Source organism: Budorcas taxicolor, chromosome X (assembly GCF_023091745.1).
Source record: "Budorcas taxicolor isolate Tak-1 chromosome X, Takin1.1, whole genome shotgun sequence".
NCBI lineage: Eukaryota > Metazoa > Chordata > Mammalia > Artiodactyla > Bovidae > Budorcas > Budorcas taxicolor.
The window spans coordinates 39,031,557-39,052,815 of NC_068935.1; the positions used below are offsets into that span (position 1 = coordinate 39,031,557).

At 41.9% G+C, this 21,259-nt stretch overlaps 1 protein-coding gene across 1 annotated transcript in view; it reads right to left on the bottom strand.

Annotated features, from left to right (window-relative positions):
* Positions 1 to 21,259, bottom strand: part of ENOX2 (ecto-NOX disulfide-thiol exchanger 2) — a 282,851-nt gene that overhangs the window by 40,419 nt on the left and 221,173 nt on the right. The window contains exons 6-8 of the mRNA XM_052663092.1: positions 9,278 to 9,484; positions 2,444 to 2,677; positions 84 to 296 (exon numbers count right to left, since the gene is read on the bottom strand). Coding sequence (XP_052519052.1) covers positions 84 to 296; positions 2,444 to 2,677; positions 9,278 to 9,484 — 654 coding nt within the window. The remainder of the gene's footprint in view (positions 1 to 83; positions 297 to 2,443; positions 2,678 to 9,277; positions 9,485 to 21,259) is intronic.

The following is a 21,259-nucleotide window of genomic DNA, read 5'->3' on the forward strand; positions in this document are numbered from 1 at the left end:
AAGGCCTGGTTCCTGTCTAGAGAGAGCAATGACTAAGTGAAGTGCCCTCTCATCCTTCCAGCAGAACTATGACTTCCACTCACATTGAATGAGAATTCCAGAAAGGGCCTGCTTGAACTTCTCCTTTGCTTCCTCCATGTCTTTCTCATGGGCAGCTTTCTCGTTCACCAGGCGACGGACGTGGCTGTTGGCCGACTGGATCATGGAGTAGAAGTTGTTGGCACTGCGACGGTTCACCTCTCCTCGCTCAATCCAGGTGAGCAAGGTCTGCACAGCTTCTGAGAATTTGGAATCATCTGGAAAAAGAGGATTTATTTTCAGAGACATCGAATGTAACCAAATCTCCATCTATTTTCCCAACACGCTGGCAAGGAGGCCACCATGGCTTTTTGGCGACAGTTGTAAAATGAGTTGCTGAGGGCAAGGAGCCACGCATACACATGCGTGAACACACAGGCAGCCCGCAGGCAGACATACTGACAGAATGAAAGATTCCAAAAGTAGTAAGATCGGTTGTAGTCTAGTCTATGAAGAGTTTTCAGAACAAAAGTGTCTCTTCTTTCCTTAAACAAAGATTTCTTCATTGATATAGTTTTCACATATTGCAGTTTTTAATGCCTCTGTATGTGTGTCTGTAATGTACAAATTAGTGGTGAGAGAACTTCAGAATTCCACAATCTTATTTTTTAAGAAGCATAAGAAAACTGGAGTCTTGAGTTTAACTTGAATTTGATGGTAACTTTATCCTGGATCCATGGAATCGATTGGGAGGAGGCTTAAGAAAGAGTTAAATGGCTATTCTTTAGGTATAAACACTTATGTCTGACCTTTTTTAACATCACTCCACAGCCCCAGGCCTTCTACTCAGTCCCAGTCACAATCTATTTTGATGTAATTTGTTCTATTTCAACATTTCTCCATATCCTGTTTCTCTTGCCTGAGGATACGCCCAAGTGGATTTCTACAGCTAGTTAGGAGTCACTCTCTGATGTTAAAATAGTAACACTGCTCTTCCAAAGCCTCTGATTCAGCTTTCTGAGGTACCACTTACACATTCTGCTGTTAAAGGCTCCCGATAGGGAGAGTCCATTAGCATACCATTGAAAGCCCACTACATAGCTCTCTACCCAGGAACCCTTACATCCAGAGGCACCATCTCTTACCGTAATGTGAACTTCTTGCCACTTGCATTTTTTAGTGCAGATATGTAATGGGAAGTCAGCCTCACCATTAGAGCAGCTTTTCATTTCATTACTTACATACCAGTCTTTATGTTGATGCTCAGTTTTTAAAAAACAATTGACATATACTTGATGCATCAATGCTCACTTTTTGCATGAGGTCCACACAACAAGCAAATTCATTTTGTTAAGAAAAGTTCAAAGTGAGCTGTTTGGTCTTATGGAAGTAGGTAAATCTTGGACCTGGTGTCTGCTTTCAGCTTTTCCAGCTTTTCTAACCATCCCATTACTTCCGTGCCTCTACTTTGGACTCTATGTTTTCTGCTTTTCTCTTACAGGAAGACAAATCAATCCAAACAAAGGATTTCTGTAATGTGTGGAGCCCTTAGGCTAAATGGTGCAAACAAGTTTCGTGAATGAGACCTATTTGCAAAGTGGAATTACCAGCATCTTGCTAAGCCTAGAGCACAAGAAGCAAGGAAAATTCATATGGTTAGACCAGTGCTGGTGTCATCAGTAAGATCGATGGGACACTAGCCCTCATCCAATAAAATCAACCATATGAAAAACTGGATTTGAGCTAACACAAGAGACTAGGCAATTAAGATTAAATTAGCAAAATGGCTCTGAGAGTCAAGCAAGGGGAACAGGAATCAAAACTAAAGGGAAAGCAGTCTGATTTAGCAATGTCTAAAAGTCTCTATAGTTACTGTGTGAAATAAATTGACCATTTTGTGATTCAAGAAATTCTCTTTTAGTTGGTGGTAGCTAAGTCTTTGAGTAATCTAAGGACATACACTGTAAGTTCTGGCCATCCAATTTTCATCTATAAGATGGAATTTTACCAGAGTTTCCTGAGGTCACGATAGGTTCTACCATCTTGATTTATTCTGATTTAGAATTCAAAGCTAACTTGCTATCCACAATGAAAGGGGGTGGGGGTGTTTACAGGTCTCCAGTCATGGATCACAGCTAAAATTCTGTGATGTGGAAACGTGCGAAAAAGCTGTTTCTTCCTAATCACCTGATGTATGGAGAGGAAAAGTAACATCACTTGAGACAGTGAAGGATCAGAGACACATGTGGGAGGGACAGATTCTTTGGCTCTTGAATTACTGGGTACACCTCTCTATATGCAAGGCTTCAACACAAGAAATGCCTGGAATCCCTCAGTGGGAAATTTGAGGATAACTGCCAACAATACATTTATTAAATTTCTCCAAAGAAGAGGGCTAATAGCCAAGCTCAAATGTTTCATTTACCTTTTAGTTTTTCAGCAACAATGCTGCATTCATGGTCAGAATAGTGGACCACTGGAGGTGGGGATGGTGGGCGCAACCTTTCTTCTTCCATCCTTCTGCGGTGGCGTTCCTCTCTTGCTAGCATCCGTTGTTTGCATTCCCACTCATACAGATCATCTCGAGCCTGCGCAAAATCAACGTGAAGCCGGCCTGTGTCTTTTTTGTCAGTGCTAGAGCCCAGGCGAATGCGGTAACCTAAGTGCACAAGAGGGAGAGAGAGGAGCACAAGAGCAGCCCAGTGAGTGAGTGGCTGCAAGTTGCTTTCCAAGTTGCATCCTTCAAATGCAGTTGCAGTGGTTTCAGTTGGCCACATAACTCCAAATTCTCTCCCCACTACAAGGGGAACATTACAGGCTTGGATTATACTCTCTGTCTCTGATAAAAGTTTATTATTCCATAGTTGGCGTCTGTGCTCAGTCGTGTCTCTTTGCAAGTCTATTGACCGTAGCCTGCCAGGTTCCTCTGTCCATGAGATTTCCCAGGCAAGAATACTGGAGTGGGTTGCCATATTCTCCTCCAAGCTCTTCCTGACCCAGGGATCGAACCCGGGTCTCCTGCATTGCAGGCAGATTCTTTACCCATGGAGCCACCTGGGAAGCCACATAAAATATAATATAGTCCAAGATTCCTCCATCTGCCTCCTTACCTGTGACAGAGGGAGGCTCTGTGGGTAACAGTATCAAGAATAAGCCTTATATGGTACCATGGGCTAGGAAGAATGAAAAAGCTGGCTTCAAACTCTACTGTCTTTGGATAACTTCAACAGTGTCAGTCATACCACCAAAAAAACTTGATAAAATTTCAATGCATCAGATTGACATTTCAATCCCCCATATTGTTTCCTAGACATAGTTGGTGATTCATAACCATTTGAGGGGGTCGGGTGGGAGGGTGTGGAATAGAGATGATAGAAAGTGGTATGTGATCCAGCCGACACATAATTTGGAATCCTTACCAAAAAAAGAGGTAGTGTGTTTATACTGGGCCTCTCTGGTGGCTCAGCAGTAAAGAATCTGCCTGCAGTGCAGGAGGCCGGGTTCAATCCCTGGGTCAGGAAGACCCTCTGGAGGAGAAAATGGCAACCCACTCTATATTCTTGCCTGGGAAATCCCATGGACAGACAACCCTGGAGAGCTACAGATCATAGGGTCACAAAGAGTCAGACAAGACTGAAGTGACTTAGCATGTGCATGCTTATAGTATACTGGTATGGGACTGGGATTCATAAAACCAGGATTCAAGTCCCCACCTCCATTTTTGGTCACAGCTTTAGCACCCGAGCTAAATCTCTTAACAAAAAACTTTTTAAAATTACTGTTTTTATTAGCCTTTTAAGTTTCAAAAGCTTAGCTAGGTGCTTCCACACACATTTATCTCATTTCATTCTCAGCACAAGCTTGCAGAGTAACTCCTGCCTTAAACTACTAAAAATATGGACAAAATATATGAAACAATGGTTTTTAAGACTCTGGCCATCAGGTATTGAAGACAGAGATCACTAAGAGACAAGAACCAAATGAAGTGATCACTGTGATTTCCTCAGCATGTTGCCTGGAGACAGAGGGGAATGCTCCAGCCCCTTTTCTAAGGGATTTTTGTTTGTCTAAATCTCTTTCTTTTACAATGTGGGAGAACAGCCATCCAATTCAGGAGTTTTCTAACACTTTTAAACTTTCAAAGAGCAGGTTCAAATTTAAAGGGAAAAATTAGTTGTTTTCACATCGCTGATTGCAATCTTCTTTCCTTTGGCAGCCATGAGAATGTTTCCAGGTGGCTGTTACCAGAGAGCTGATTTCAATGTTTAGATGGATGCCTCCTGAGCAGCATGTCGTCTTTTATGTACAACTGTTCAGGGCTTTTCAAGACCTTTAAGTTCTTATTAAAATAGTCTATTGTGGAATGCTCTGTTATCATTGCTAAGTGCCATTAAATCTTCAGGAGTTGGATTTTACAGCACTTAGCAAATGTAAAAAGAGCATTCTACATCTGCCTCCTCACTTCTCCCGTGTTACCAGCCTACTTTTCCCAACACTCATTACTTTTTCTTTGGCCTGTTGCAATAGGTATCTAACTGGTGCTCAATGATTCTTTGATAAATGAATGTAAGACTTCACGCTAACCTTAGATTCATTAAGGGGAAGAACTAGGTTTTACCTGTTTTCTACCATGCACAACATTTAGTACAATAGCTTACACAAAGAGACATTCTGTAAAATGTCTGGCACTTGGACCCAATTCTTCCAAACTGTTAACCCTTAGGCAAGGAAGTAGTTAATGGTTCTATGCCCTTTCCAATTACTCCATCTTCTGCCTTCAGTTTTATCTGTCCACCTCCCCATAATGAATAATAATTCAAGTTAAATAAAAGATTGACCATGAAACTTTATCTTGAAACCACCCTAAAAGGCAAAGGGCTTCATTTTATAATATTTAAGAGTTGTTGCTCAGTTGCTCAGTTGTGTCCAACTCTTTGCCACCCCATGGACTACAGCCCACCAGGCTACCCTGTCCTTCACTATCTCCCAGAGTTGGCTCAGATTCATGTCCACTGAGTCGGTGATGCTATCCAGCCATCTTATCCTCTGTCACACCCTTCTCTTCTTGCCTTCAATCTTTCCTAGCATCAGGGTCTTTTCCAATGAGTTGGCTCTTCACATTAGGTGACCAAAGTATTGGAGCTTCTAGTTCCAATCACCTCAGTCTCCTCACCAGAAACAAGTGACTTTATGCAGAGTAGTTCTTACTATCTCCACTCCAACTACCATAGTCTATAAGCCACTATCAGTTCTGGATTAGACTGATACTATAGTTAGCTATCTAACCACCAGTCACCAGCATTCTCCACACCCTTCAGTCCATCCTTTACATTAATCTATCACTTTAGAAGTGATATTTCTAAAATGTATACTGGATCATGTCACTCTATCCTTAAAATCCTTCAATGGCTTCCTGTTGTACCCAGAATAATAAACTCTTTCCTACAGGCATACATTGGAGATATTTTAGGTTCAGTTACAGGCTACCACCATGAAGTGAATATCACAATAAAGTGAGTGATACATAATTTTTGATTTCCCAGTGCATATAGAAGTTATGCTTATGCTGCACTGTAGTCTATGAAGTGTGCAATAGTATTATGCCTAAAAATGTAAATAATTTAATTAGAATACTTTATTGCTAAAAAATGCCAACCATCATCTGAGCCTTCTGTGAGTTGTAATCTTTTTTGCTGGTGGAGGGTTTTGCCTTGGCGTTGATGGCTGCTGACTGATCAAGGTGGTGGTTTCTGAAGGTTGAGGTGGCTGTGGCAATTTCTTAAAATTTAAGACAATAATGACGTTTGCATGCAGTGCTGTCTGATAGAATTTTACTCACAGTAGAACTTCTTTCAAAATTGGAGCCAATCCTCTCAAACCCTGCCGCTGGTTTAAAGTTTGTGTAATATTCTAAATCTTCTGTTGTCATTTCAACTGTCTCCATAGCATCTTTACCAGGAGTAGATTCCATGTCACGAAACCACTTTCTGTGCACATCTCTAAGAAGCAACTCCCCACCCATTACAGTTTCATCATTAAGATTACAGTAATTCAGTCACATCTTCTGGCTCCAGTTCTAATTCTAGTTCTCTTGCTATTTCCACCACATCTTCAGTTACTTCTTCCATCAAAGTCTTGAGCCCCTTAGAGTCATCCATGAGGGTTAGAATCAACTTCTTCCCAACTCCTGGGAATGTTGGTATTTTGACCTCTTCCCATGAATCACAAATGTTCTTAATGGCATCTAGAATGGTGAATCTTTTCTAGAAGGTTTTCAATTGACTGTTCCCAGATCCATCAGAGGAATCACTATCTATGGTAGCTATAACCTTATTCACTGTATTTCTTAAATAATAAGTGGAAAATTGAAATGACTCTGATCCATGGGCTACAGAGAATGGCTGCTGTGTTAGCAGGCATGAAAACATTAACAGCCATCAGAGCTCTTGCATGAACAGATGCATTGTCAATGAGCAGTAACGTTTTGAAAGGAATCTTTTCTTTTTCTCTGACCAGTCAGTCTGAGTAGTGGGCTTAAACTATTCAGTAAACCATGTTGTTAAACAGATGTGCTGTCATCTAGGCTTTGCTGTTCCATTTATAGAGCACAGGAAGAGTAGAATTAGCATAATCCTTAAGGGACCTAGGAGTTTTAGAATGGTAAATGAGAATTTGCTTCACTTGAAAGTTGCCAGCTGCATTAGCCCATAACAAGAGAGCCAGTCTGTCCTTTGAAGCTTTGAACACAGGCACTGAGTTCTCCTCTCTAGCTGTGAAATTCCTACATGTCATCTTCTTCCAATAGAAGGCTGTTTTATCTCCATTGAAAATCTGTTGCTTACTGTAGTCACCTTCATTAATGATTTTTGCTCGATCTTCTGGATAACTTGCTGTAGCTTGTACATCAGCCCTTGCTGCTTCTCTGTGCACTTTCATGTGATGGAGATGGCTCCTTTCTTTAAACCTTATGAACCAACCTCTGCTGGCTTCAAGTTTTTCTTCTACAGCTTCCTCACTTCTCTCAGCCTCCACAGGATTGAAGAGAATTAGGACCTTGCTCTGGGCTAGGCATTGGCTTAAGGGAATGTCACGGCTGGTCTGATCTATCCAGACAAAACTCTCTTCATATCAGCAACAAATCTGTTTCACTTTCTTATCACTTGTGTGTTCACTGAAGTAGTACTTTCAATTTCCTTTAAGAACTTTACCTTTCATACACAACTTGGCTAACTGTTTAGGATGAGTTTAGCTTTTCACCTATCTCAGTTTTCAACATGCATTCCTCACTAAGCTTAATCACTTCTAACTCTTGATTTAAAGTGAGAGACTCTTCCTTTCACTTGAACACATAGAGGCCATTGTAGGGTTATTAACTGGTCTAATTTCAATATTGTTGTATCTCAGGAAATAGGGAGGCCCAAGGAGAGGGAGAGAGATTGAAGAACAACCAGTCAGAACACCCACATTTATCAGTTAGCTTCGCCATCTTACTGGGGTACATCTTATATGTGGCACCCAAAAACAATGACAATAATAATATCAAAGATTACAGATTACCAAAACAAATAATGAAAAAGTTTTAAATTTTCCAAGAATTAAAAAAATGCAACACAGAGACACGAAATGACCAAATGCTGTTGGGAAAATGGCTTTGATAGACTTGCTCAATGCAGGGTTACCACAAGACTTCAATTTGTAAAAAACACAGTGCATAGCACAATAATACAAAGTGTGATAAAATGAGGTATGCTGGTAAAGATTAAAGGCCCAACACAGTTTGCTTGTGTTTACCTCTCAGACTTCATTTCCTGTCCCTGCTTCTCCTTCATTGAATGGGCTCCAATCGTGCTTACCTTCTCTCTGCTTGTACACACCAAGTCCATTTTCATCTCAGGGTCTTTGACTTGCTCTTCCTTATTTTGGAATGCTCTTCCCACAGGTGTTTGCATGGCAATCTCCTTCATATTGTTCAAATCTCAATTCAAATGTCAAAGAATGCTTGTTTTCCTAGCAACCCCAGGTGTGTGAGCTGTTTTATCTTCTTCATAGCATTTATTGGTACCTGATATGTTTTGTTTACATATGTATCATATTTTGCCATCTTCAGAGTGTAATATTCTTGATGGCAAGATGTGCCTCGATCTTTGCCATTTCCTCGGCCACCTAGCATTCTCTCAGCCAATTAATATTTGATAACTAGCTGACTTTCATAGTTATTGTTGAGCATCTACTTTGGTACCAGGGTTATGTGCTAGATGCTGGGGTTTTAAAGTTATGGAAGACATAGTCTTTCCCCTAAGGAGTTCATGCTCTGTTTCAGGAGACAGAAGTGGAGAGAGAAAGTTCTCATGCGGTATTACAGGTATCTGTCAGGACGAAGCTCCAGGTGCGGGGGAAGCTCTGAGGAAGGGGTGCCCAAACCAGCCTGGCGCAGAGTGGGGAGAGAGGTCAGGGAAGGCTTTCCAGAAGAGGTTGTGATTGAGCTGGAGCTCTGGACTATAAAGATGTATGTACGGTGAGTGTGTGGGAAAGGTCATTCTAGTCAGAGGAAAAGGCAAAAAACACCATTCTGGGAACTAGAATTAGTTTAGTGTGGTTAGGACATGGTATGGAAAGGAAGGATTAGGAGGTAATGGTGACAGGAAAAACAGATAATCAAGGCTGTTAATACTATGAGTAAAGAGTTTTGGAGTTATCCCATGGCAACTGGAGCTTCCCCAGTGGCTCAGTGATAAAGAATCTACCTGCAATGCAGGAGACACAGGAGATGGGGGTTCGATCCCCAGGTTGGGAAGATCTCCTGGAGGATGGCATGGTTCCGCACTCCAGTATTCTTGCCTGGAGAAATCCCATGGACAGAGGAGTCTGGCAGGCTATAGTCCATGGGGTCCTAAAGAGTTGGACCTGACTGAAGTAACTGAACATGGCAACTGGCACTACATGGGAACTTTCAAGGAACACGTTGGGTTGTAACATACATTTTTCATCTATGAAGGTGAGAGGTTGCCATTAAGCCTAATCACCTGGGTTCGATCCCTGAGTTGGGAAGATCCCCTGGAGAAGCAAAAGGCTACCCACTCCAGTATTCCGGCCTGGAGAATTCCATGGATTATATAGTCCATGGAGTCGCAAAGAGTTGGACACGACTGAGCAACTGTCACTTTCACTTTTTCACTTTAGCTGCCACAGATGCAAACACACTGATCCCCAGTCTCTGTGTCATACCTGGTGGGCACAGTCTTCATGACTAAACACCTACCAGAAAGATAAAGGGCTTTATCCACCATGTACTCCTCAGCAAAGCGAATGTGACAGAAGTTTTTTTTGCTCTTCCGAATAGCAATGATCTCTCCACACTGCTCAAATACCTCCACGATGATCTGCTCTGTCCCATTTTCAGGCAGGCCGCCCACAAATACTGTTTTGCATCCTGGTGGTCGTTCTCGGGTTGCAGGAGGTGGAAGATCTAAGTGTAAGTGCAAAAGCATTTGAAATTAAAATGTTTGCTTGGGACAGACCTCTTAGAAACTTAACATGTCCCAGAGATAACCGTACTGTCCCCATCACGCTTTTGCTTTCGAGTCCCAGGAGCATGTGGCCTCTAAGATGCTCATCTCGGTTTCATAGCAAATTGGTTGCATGAACCTGAGATTTATTTTATTCAATGATTTGGTGACTGTGATATATATATATATATATATATAGGATAAAGACTCAGACCCATCAGCACCATCAAATGTTCTTTGATTTTGTTCTTTACTTTTGTTGTGACAACCCAGTCCAATTTCAGTCATTTTCCTAAAGAAGACAGTTAGTGGAAAGATATCCCACTGGGTTTAAACTCTTATTTTAGGGAATTCTTAGAACCTAGGTCCTTGCAAGAAGGATTTGTTTGTAGAGTTTGTGGTCATTGTATTCTCTCTGTTCATGTTTACTGAAAGAACTGTTTTGGGGTGAATTTGACAGTGAAGAGGTGAACAGTTACAAAAATATTTCAAGCCACTGGAATAATTTGCTTGACAGAGTCAGCCAGCATACAGACCACCCTTTTCAGGTTTTTTGTTTTCTGATTCCAGTGAACTCTTCCTCTGATTCTTTGCTGGAGAGGTGAAGTCCAATCATGAGCATTTAGAGGAAAAGTAAGCTTGTCTGGGAAATCATTAAATAAAATGAGATAAATTTGGCTGTAGAGAGTTATTAAAAATCTACTTAATGAGACGATTCTTGGCCTGCTTTAAAAATGTGCTTTCTACTCACTTATCTTATACATAAAGCCTTTTGTATCTGCCAGCTCCATGTTGCTATTTATATGTTTCAAAGCATTTTCCAAGCAAAACTCTACAGTTCATAGCCCAACAAAACAAAGCATGATGGTCAATGGTTTTCTAGTGTTGGTTTTGTATCTGCAAGGACTTATTTTGTGTTATCCGTTCTTCCCATTCAGCTTTTAACAATAATTCTCCCAGCTCAAGATTTGGAGAGCTCAACGAATGATTACAGTTCACATGCAAAAATAAATGAGTCTCACTTGTGGACTAGGCCAAGGCCCCCACTTGACTCTTATCCAAGTTGGCAAGCAGATGATTTGAGAGCTGCCTCAGTTATTAGCATCTTAAACTTCCTCATTTTGCTACCACTGTCTGTCCTCTTAGTGTGGGTCAGAATAATCAAATTCTCATGGTGCCTTTTCCCCTTCTATTTAGTCAATAAAAGGGGTGGAGGTATTCTGAGAACCTACAAAATTTCTCTTAAATTTTTAAATGTCTGTAATTTCAAGAACCCACTACTTTTTTTTGTTCCATAGGAGAAGTTTAAAGGGAAAAGGAAGATAATTTAGTGAGAAGGAATCCGAAATGTCTTAGTCATCTACACTGGAGAGGTTACAGTTTTAGTCAAAAAGGAAAATGTCCAGAATCTCTTGAGACTTTAACTTCGGAGTTTTTAGTAATTGGAAAAGATTCTAGACATCACTGTCAGTGATTCTCAACTCTGGCAGCACATTAGAATCAACTTGGGAGTCAAACAAACAATGCCTATGTTTCACTCAGATGACTCTGATTTAGTGAATCTGGCGTGCAGCCTGTGCATTATTATTTTTTTTTACAGCTCCTCAGGCAACTCTGATGTACAGCTCTAGTTGAAAACCACTGACTTGGCCTAAGCTTCTAATATTACAGGGAAAAAACCTTAGCTGAGTGAGGTTGGGTGACTTACTCAAGGTCACCAAGTCAGACAGAAAGAGAAGGAACATGAATTTGGAGCAGTGAAACCTGGATTTAACCCTAAATTATGATTAAGATGTATCAAACTATTGTATGATCTTGGGAAAATTATATAACCTATGAGAACTTTGTTTTTTCACCTTAAAATAGGTATACTGTCCCCTACTTTACAAGGGATATTGTAGGATAATCGATAATCTACTGCCTCTACTGCAATGTGGTACAGTGCCTAGTACTAGATAGGTTCAGAATAAATTATAGTTATTATACGGTTATCGTTATTTACTGCTATAGAACCCAGATTTCCTAATTACCAATCTGAGTCTTTCTTAAGTCCTACCACAAGTCTTCAAGGTGGAGTAGCTCCTCATGGCCCTCCTGCACCCTCACAGCCGCAGCTACTTGGACGTGGGGTAGCTTGTCTCGGCCGCTGCCCCTGACCTTGGGTGAGGGGTAGGTCCTCTCGGCCATGCTTTTGTGTGGTGCGTAGCAGCCAGCGTGCTTCTGCGCGGTGTGTGGCAGCTGGTGCACTTCTGCATGGTGCGTGGGAGCTGGCGTGCTTCTGCACGGTCTGTTGCAGCCGTTCAGTGTCAGGAGGGGTGGCCCTGATGAGATACCCCTCATCCAAGATAAGGAGCAGCAGCTGTGCTTTGCTGGAGCAGCCGTGAAGAGATACCCCATGACCAAGGTAAGAGAAACCGAAGTAAGAGGGTAGGTGTTGCGAGAGGGCATCAGAGGGCAGACACACTGAAACGATAATCACAGAAAACTAGCCAATCTGATCACACGGACCACAGCCTCGTCTAACTCAATGAAACTAAGCCATGCCATGTGGGGCCACCCAGGCTGGGAAGGTCACGGTGGAGAGGTCTGACAGAATGTGGTCCACTGGAGAAGGGAATGGCAAACCACTTCAGTATTCTTGCCTTGAGAACCCCATGAACAGTATGAAAAGGAAAAATGATAGGATACTGAAAGAGGAACTCCCCAGGTCGGTAAGTGCCCAATATGCTACTGGAGATCAGTGGAGAAATAACTCCAGAAAGAATGAAGGGATGGAGCCAAAGCAAAAACAATACCCAGTTGTGGATGTGACTGGTGACAGAAGCAAGGTCCGATGCTGTAAAGAGCAATATTGCATAGGAACCTGGAATGTTAGGTCCATGAATCAAGGCAAATTGGAAGTGGTCAAACAGGAGAAGGCAAGAGTGAACGTCGACATTCTAGCAATCAGTGAACTAAAATGGAGTGGAATGGGTGAACTTAACTCAGATGACCATTATATCTACTACTGCAGGCAGGAATACCTTAGAAGAAGTGGAGTAGCCATTATGATCAACAAAAGAGTCTGAAATGCAGTACTTGGATGCAATCTCAAAAATGACAGAATGATCTCTGTTCATTTCCAAGGCAAACCATTCAATGTCACAGTAATCCAAGTCTATGCCCCAACCATTAACACTGAAGAAGCTGAAGTTGAACGGTTCTATGAAGACCTACAAGACCTTTTACAACTAACACCCAAAAAAGATGTCCTTTTCATTACGGGGACTGGAATGCAAAGGTAGGAAGTCAAGAAACACCTGGAGTAACAGGCAAATTTGGCCTTGGAATACGGAATGAAGCAGGCCAAAGGCTAATAGAGTTTTGCCAAGAGAATGCACTGGTCATAGCAAACACCCTCTTCCAACAACACAAGAGAAGACTCTACACATGGACATCACCAGATGGTCAACACCGAAATCAGATTGATTATATTCTTTGCAGCCAAAGATGGAGAAGCTCTATACAGTCAGCAAAAACAAGACCGGGAGCTGACTGTGGCTCAGATCATGAACTCCTTATTGCCAAATTCAGACTTAAATTGAAGAAAGGTAGGGAAAACCACTGGACCATTCAGGTATGACCTAAATCAAATCCCTTATGATTATACAGTGGAAGTGAGAAATAGATTTAAGGGCCTAGATCTGATAGACAGAGTGCCTGATGAACTATGGACGGAGGTTTGTGACATTGTACAGGAGAAGGGGATCAAGACCATCCCCAAGAAAAAGAAATGCAAAAAAGCAAAATGGCTGTCTGGGAAGGCCTTACAAATAGCTGTGAAAAAAAGAGAAGTGAAAAGCAAAGGAGAAAAGGAAAGATACACCCATTTGAATGCAGAGTTCCAAAGAATAGCAAGGAGAGATAAGAAAGGCTTCCTCAGTGATCAATGCAAAGACACAGAGGAAAACAACAGAATGGGAAAGACTAGAGATCTCTTCAAGAAAATTAGAGCTACCAAGGGAACATTTCATGCAAAGATGGGCTCGATAAAGGACAGAAATGGTATGGACCTAACAGAAGCAGAAGATATTAACAAGAGGTGGCAAGAATACACAGAAGAACTACACGAGAAAGATCTTCATGACCCAGATAATCATGATGGTGTGATCACTCACCTAGAGCCAGACATCCTGGAATGTGAAGTCAAGTGGGCCTTAGAAAGCATCACTACGAACAAAGCTAGTGGAGGTGAAGGAATTCCAGTTGAGCTATTTCAAATCTTGAAAGATGATGCTGTCAAAGTGCTGCACTCAATATGCCAGCAGATCTGGAAAACTCAGCAGTGGCCACAGGACTGGAAAAGGTCAGTTTTCATTCCAATTCCAAAGAAAGGCAATGCCAAAGAATGCTCAAACTACCACACAATTGCACTCATCTCACACGCTAGTAAAGTAATGCTCAAAATTATCCAAGCAATACGTGAACCGTGAATTTCCAGATGTTCAAGCTGGTTTTAGAAAAGGCAGAGGAACCAGAGATCAAATTGCCAACATCCGCTGGATCATGGAAAAAGCAAGAGAGTTCCAGAAAAACATCTATTTCTGTTTTATTGACTATGCCAAAGCCTTTGACTATGTGGATCACAATAAACTGAGGAAAATTCTTCAAGAGATGGGAATACCAGACCACCTAACCTGCCTCTTGAGAAACCTATATGCAGGTCAGGAAGCAACAGTTAGAACTGGACTTGGAACAACAGACTGGTTCCAAATAGGAAAATGAGTACGTCAAGGCTGTATATCATCACCCTGCTTATTTAACTTATATGCAGAGTACATCATGAGAAACGCTGGGCTGCAAGAAGCACAAGCTGGAATCAAGATTGCCATGACAAATATCAATAACCTCAGATATGCAGATGAAGAGGAACTAAAGAGCCCCTTGATAAAAGTGAAAGAGGAGAGTGAAAAAGTTGGCCTAAAGCTCAACATTCAGAAAATGAAGATCATGGCATCTGGTCCCATCACTTCACGGGAAATACATGGGGAAACAGTAGAAACAGTGTCAGACTTTATTTTGGGGGGCTCCAAAAGCACTGCAGATGTTGATAGCAGCCATGAAATTAAAAGACGCTTACTCCTTGGAAGGAAAGTTATGACCAACCTAGATAGCATATTCGGAGAAGGCGATGGCATCCCACTCCAGTACTCTTGCCTGGAAAATCCCATGGATGGAGGTGCCTGGTGGGCTGCAGTCCATGGGGTTGCGAAGAGTTGGACACAACTGAGAGACTTCACTTTCACTTTTCAGTTTCATGCATGGAGAAGGAAATGGCAACCCACTCCAGTGTTCTTGCCTGAAGAATCCCAGGGACGGGGGAGCCTGGTGGGCTGCTGTCTATGGGGTCGCACAGAGTTGGACATGACTGAAGTGACTTAGCAGCAGCAGCAGCAGCAGATAGCATATTAAAAAGTGGAGACATTACTTTGCCAACAAGGTCTGTCTAGTCAAGGCTATGGTTTTTCCAGTGGTCATGTATGGATGTGAGAGTTGGACTGTGAAGAAAGCTGAGCACCGAAGAATTGATGCTTTTGAACTGTGGTGTTGGAGAAGACTCTTGAGAGTCCCTTGGACTGCAAGGAGATCCAACCAGTCCATCCTAAAGGAGATCAGTCCTGGGTGTTCATTGGAAGGACTGATGCTGAAGCTGAAGCTCCAGTACTTTGGCCACCTCATGGAAGAGTTGACTCATTGGAAAAGACCCTGATGCTGGGAAGGATTGGGGGCAGGAGGAGAAGAGGATGACAGAGGATGAGATGGCTGGACGGCATCACTGACTTGATGGACATGAGTTTAAGTAAACTCCGGAATTGGTGATGGACAGGGATGCCTGGCATGCTGTCATTCATGGGGTCACAAAGAGTCGGACACGACTGAGCAACTGAACTGAACTGAAGTGAAACACAAGTCTGGAATGGAGTGAGAACTAACACCTGGACTTCCAAACTCTCAGTTCCTTGCCTTATTCAGATCTTTAAATAAGGCTGGATGTGGGAAGGGATCACTCTTAGTGCTAGAGAAAGCATTACTGAACTGAACTTGGGTCAGCTCCTCTACCGCCTACCAGCTTCGGCAGTAAAGCCAATCTCCCAAAACCCAGGGTGTGCTGAAGGAAAGTGAATGTGAGAGTGTTAGTTGCTCAGTCGTGTCTGACTCTGTGACCTCATGGACTCTTGCCCAACAGGGTCTTTTGTCCATGGAATTCTCCAGGCAAGAATACTGGAGTGGGTTGCCATTTCCTTCTCCAGGGGATCTTCTCGACTCAGGGATCGAACCCTGGTCTCACCCATTGCAGGCGGATTCTTTACCATCTGAGCCACCAGGGAAGTACAGCAATTATTGAAGGGACCAAGCAAGGGATGCTCAAAAGACCTGAACTCCCCGATGGCTTTCATGGAAGTATTTTTAAAGGCTACATTTGAGGTGAGGGCTGCCGGGAGTATGACTTTCTTCTGACTGGTTGGTGGGGAGGTAACAGGGTGGTGTTTGGGGAGTCTTAATCATCAGCCTTCTGGTTCCAACCAGTCTGGGGTCTACATGTGGTGAGCAGGTAGTCACCATCTTCTACCTGGGATGAGGGGAGGGTCAGGGAGAAGGGGGTGTCAGCTTTTGCATAACAACTCAAAGATCTGTGTCAGATTGTTATGCAGATCCCTTGAGGAGGAATTAGCACTCTGCTTTATTGCTTAATTATTATTGTTCAAGCTGTCTTTCTTAACCGCTTTTCCTTTCTTTCTGTATGCTATCACTTCTACAATTATTAATTATAACTGCTTGCACCTGCTCTTTGGCACGCACGGAAGGCCTAGGAGACCAAAACCTTTTCCTGCAAACAAGAAATAGGGGACATGGAGTGCCTTTTGTAGCCTGTAGGGCCCCGAAGGGTTCTGCTCAGTCTAAAGTCATGTTTTCAAATCTAAGGCTTTAGAGTAGAATCCTGTTGTTGAATCCTTCTGAAGTTTACTATTAAATGAATTCAATGGTAAATAATCTTCTTGTGAAGCAAATAATCACCTTTTTATATAATGTGAGTTAAACCTAGTTAGGTCTACCTTTAAGTCCATTGAGAGACTCTAAAGAGTGTAGTTCCATGGAATACCAACAATACAAAGGCTCTTTCCGTTAACTACATCTGTGGGATTGAAAAATTCTGTGATGAAATCACCATCCTGTTTAGATGCTGTGATTATTCTGCGGTGATTGTCTGCTAAGTAAAGGAGCATAAAAGCCACCAAGAGTAGTGTCAAGAATGCCGGGGATTTATTTATTTTCCTTGGGTAAATGCAGCATTTGCTGAGATTTAGGTGTATTGCCACCAGCAAGGCAATGGGCTGTACTATCTTCCTTAATGGATAGTACTTGTTCCTTAATTGGCAGCTCAAAGCACTTTGCTGTCTGGGCCTGATCTTCCAATCCCACAGAAATACAGTGATCTGGGCACAGCAATGGTAACTCCATGGGAGAGCAAATTCAAAGTCCACCTATTAATCAGGTAATGTGCTAAGCTCCTGTAACACCCCAATCACCACTCCTGGATGGAGAAGAAGAAACTTCCGCGTAAAAAGATTTAAGATAACTGGGAATAAAAAGCACTCTAATCTCTGGTAATGGAAAAGGAGGAGCTTTTGGTAATTCTAATTACAACTAAGCAGCCGCTCTGGGGAGCTGTGTTGGGACAATCAGCATTCAGATCAAAGTCACTGCTGATCTTGGAGAAGTGAGGCAGGGAGCAGCACATCAAATAAACCACTTCCACCAATAAACCACTTGCACCCTGTTTTTCAAAGGGGCATCACAGACCACTCAACTGGTTTGCCAGAATTTGCATACTGCAAAATCGTTGAGTTGATTTCATCAGACAGCCCAAGATTGAAGGTGCCCTAGACAATCAGCAGGGGTCGGGTATATTTTAATGTAATCCCAACTGATTGGAAGTAATCAGAAGGCCAGTGAATCTATTAATTTATTCACTTTCTCTAATTTTCTTTATAGAGTCCAGCCCTAAGAGCCAAAATAAGTTCAGCGGGTTTTGAGATGGTAAAATGAAATGATTGCTCTTTTTCTGGCTCCTGGGTGCTTCCCCACATGCCTGCACACAAATATCAGATGATATCCACCATTTACTCCACACTCACTGTTATTTCACAGTAGATGAAAAATGTAACCTCTCCACACAGAAGGTCTATTAGCTGAAGTGAAAAATCTTCACAGAATTGACTTCTCTGGAGAGAGGGTGTTGTTTCTCTTCTTACACCAACTGAGGACTGTTAATTGGGAATGCAGTAAATCTCTGATAGCCACCTTGTGACAAAAATGTACCTGTGTTCCAGAGAGCTTTCTTTTGCCATATCTCTGACTCTTAGGCTTCCCTGGTGGCTCAGATGGTAAAGAAACTGCTTGCAATGCAGGAGACACAGGTTCGATCCTTGGGTCAAGAAGATTACCCGTGAGGAGGGCATAGCAACCTACTCCAGTATTCTTGCCTGGAAAATTCCATGGACAGAGGAGCCTGGCGGGCTACAGTCCATGGGGTCACAAAGAGTCGGACACGACTGAGCGACTAACACTTTCACTGGCTCCTAGGCGTGCACAGTCTAGTTGGATCCATTGGATTTTTAGACCAGAACTGATTTTGCTGGGTCTAGATCAGAGAGGTTAAGCTACTTACCCTGGATTTCATGGCTGTTTAGTGACAGAGATCTGGGATATGACAACAGGCCTATGTTGCTTTGGGGTTCTTAATTATTATACCCATACTGCCTGTTTCATTAAAGGCACAAAACTCTACTCATTTGCTCTTGCTTTTCCTAATATACATTTTTAGGGACTTTTGCCTAGGTGAACAATTATTCTGGTAGCTCCATTTTTAATGTCAAGAATCACGTTTTTGGAAATGGATGAAACCTTGTAAGTATCTAGGCTAAGCTAACCCAATAGCCTCACTTACAGACAAGGAAACAGACCCAGGGAGGTCATGTGACTAGCCCAAGATTCCCTCAGGTGCTAGAGCTGGGGTAAAACACAGTTACCTTGATTTTAACCTGGTAGTTTGCTCACTATTAATACCGCAGTACTGTTGTTGCACATTTGATGTAGATCCACCTTAGAAAAGTCTAGTGGTCAGTTGGCTATATGTGTCTGAAGCTCAGAAGAGAGCCATGGACCGAAAAAATAGATTAGGAAGTGGTCAGCATATGGTGTAATTACCTCATGTTCTCTTGACTTCTAGACCTCTGACTTCTCCTTCTGTATTCATTCAACATCCATCCATCCCTCTACCATTTGTAAATATTTATTGAACATGTACTATATGTCATATACTTTTCTCAGCACTGGGGATATATTAGTGAACCAAACTGACAAAAATTCTTCCTTTTGTGGAGTTTGTGTGTTCATGCACGTGTGTTCAGTCATGTCCAATTCTTTGAGACTCCACGGACTGTAGCCCACCAGGCTCCTCTGTCCATGGGATTCTCCAGGCAAGAATACTGGAGTGGGTTGCTGTTTCCTACTCCAGGGGATCTTCCTGACCCAGGGATCAAACCTGGGTCTCTTAGGTCTCCTGCATTGGCAGGCAGGTTCTTTACCACTAGCACCACCTGGGAAGCCCCTTTGTGGTGTTTACATTCTATAAATTGCTTGTTAAAAGGTAGTAAGTATTAAGTGAAAAATAGAGAGGTAAATAGAACTGTGAATGTGGCAGCGAGGACTGAACTTTTAAATAGGTTGTCAGGGTTACTGAGGAAGAGACATTTGAGCAAAGACTTGAAGGAAGCGGGTGAGTTAGCCAGGCAAATATTTAGGGGAAGAGTATTCCAGGCAGAGGAAAGAGCCAATACGAAGGCCCTGTGATGGAAGAGTGCCTAGAATGTTCATGGAACTTCATGGAGGCCCATATAACGGGAACAATGGGTGTTGCAAAGGAAAGTTGTAAGAGACAAAGTCCAAGAGACAGTATGAGAAAGGGAGGCCTTTCTGTGCCTTTAAACAGACTTTGGCCTTTATTTTGAGTAAAATAGGGAGTCATTAATGGGTTTTAAGTAGAGGAGGGACATGATCTGTCTTAGGTTTTAAAAAGGATCACTCTTGTCTGCTCTCTTGAGAAGACATTGTAGGGGGTAAGGGTGAAAGAGGAAGCACAATTAGAATATTGCGATAGTTCAGAAAACGTATTATGGTGGGTATAAACTGGGTCATGGCAGTAATTATCATGAAAACAGTAGAATTCTAGTTATATATTTTAAGGTAGATTTGACAGAGTTTTCTAACAGATTAAATATGGTGTGTGAGGGAAAGAGAGTAGGTTAAGGATTACTCTTAAGTTTTGGCTGATTAATTGAAAGGATGCAGTTGCCATTACCTGAGATGGAGAAGGATATTAGTGGAGAAGGTTTGGGGACAAATATTAGGGGTTTTGTTTTGAACATATTAAATATGAGATGTCTATTTGATATCTAAGTAGAGATATCAAATAAGCAGTGGGATATGAGTTCAGGGTTCAGAGACAGGCTCTGAGGTGGAAATGTAATTTGGAGTATCAATGGCATGGGGCTTCCCAGATGGCTAGTGGTAAAGAACCACCTGCCAATTCAGATGTCAGTTCGAGCCCCAGGTTGGTGAGATCCCCTGGAAAAGGAAATGGCAACTCACTCCAGTATTCTTGCCTGGAAAGTCCCATGGACACAGGAGCCTGGCAGGTTACAGTTCATGGGGTTACAAAAGAGTCAGACACAACTTAGTGTGTGACTAAAACAACAACAAACAACAATCACTGGCATACTTTTTTCAGTATGAGTACAGACAGAGAAGAGGTCCAAGGACTGAGTCACATGACTCTCCAATACTAAGAAGTCAGTGAGAACAGAAGGTTATCAGCAAAGCAGATTGAGAAGGAACAACCAGTGTGGGGAGCAAAACCAATAAATAGTGTAGTGTCCTGGAAGTCAAGTGAAGAAAGTATACCAATGAGTAAGGAGTAGTCAGCTGTGTCATTCAGAGCTCTTAGGTCAATCAGGAAAAGACTTGAGACTTGACCATTGGATTTAGTATTATGAAATCATTAGTGTCCTTTTTTTTAAAGGTATGAAAAAAGTTTATAGCAACTAGTGCCATAAAATAAATACATATGATAATGTAGTGTCATTGTTATCTATTAATTTATCAAATATTTTAAAAGTATATTGTATAAATGTCACTGTCATGATCCTTATAAATGACTGGTTTCCAGGCATGAATGAGAATGCTTGTCTAACTTTATGAGTGCTGAATACATTAGTGTTATTAATCAAGGAACATTGTGATAGAGGGGTGGGACAAAAGCCCAAGTGAAGAAGATTTAGGAGAGAAGAGAAAGACTGGAAACGGTAAAGATGAAGTCTTTTGAGGACTTTTGCTGCTAAGGAGTGTACAGAAACTTTTCTCTCTTAACTCTTGAAACATTAGAATTCCTTAGGGTGTCCTATTTGGTTATCCTCCTCTTGATCTATACAAATCTCTCTGGTGGTCATTCTAGCAGCTTCAAATGACCTAATGTTTCAAGAAGGATGAAGGTTTCAAGCAGCTCTAAATATAGTAGAGAAATAAAATAATATACGGACTAAAAATTATCCATTGGATTTAGCCCCCAATATTTTAGTGAAAATGTATTAGAATGATAAATGATTAACTACTGTTTTAATTTTAGTACCTTTCTC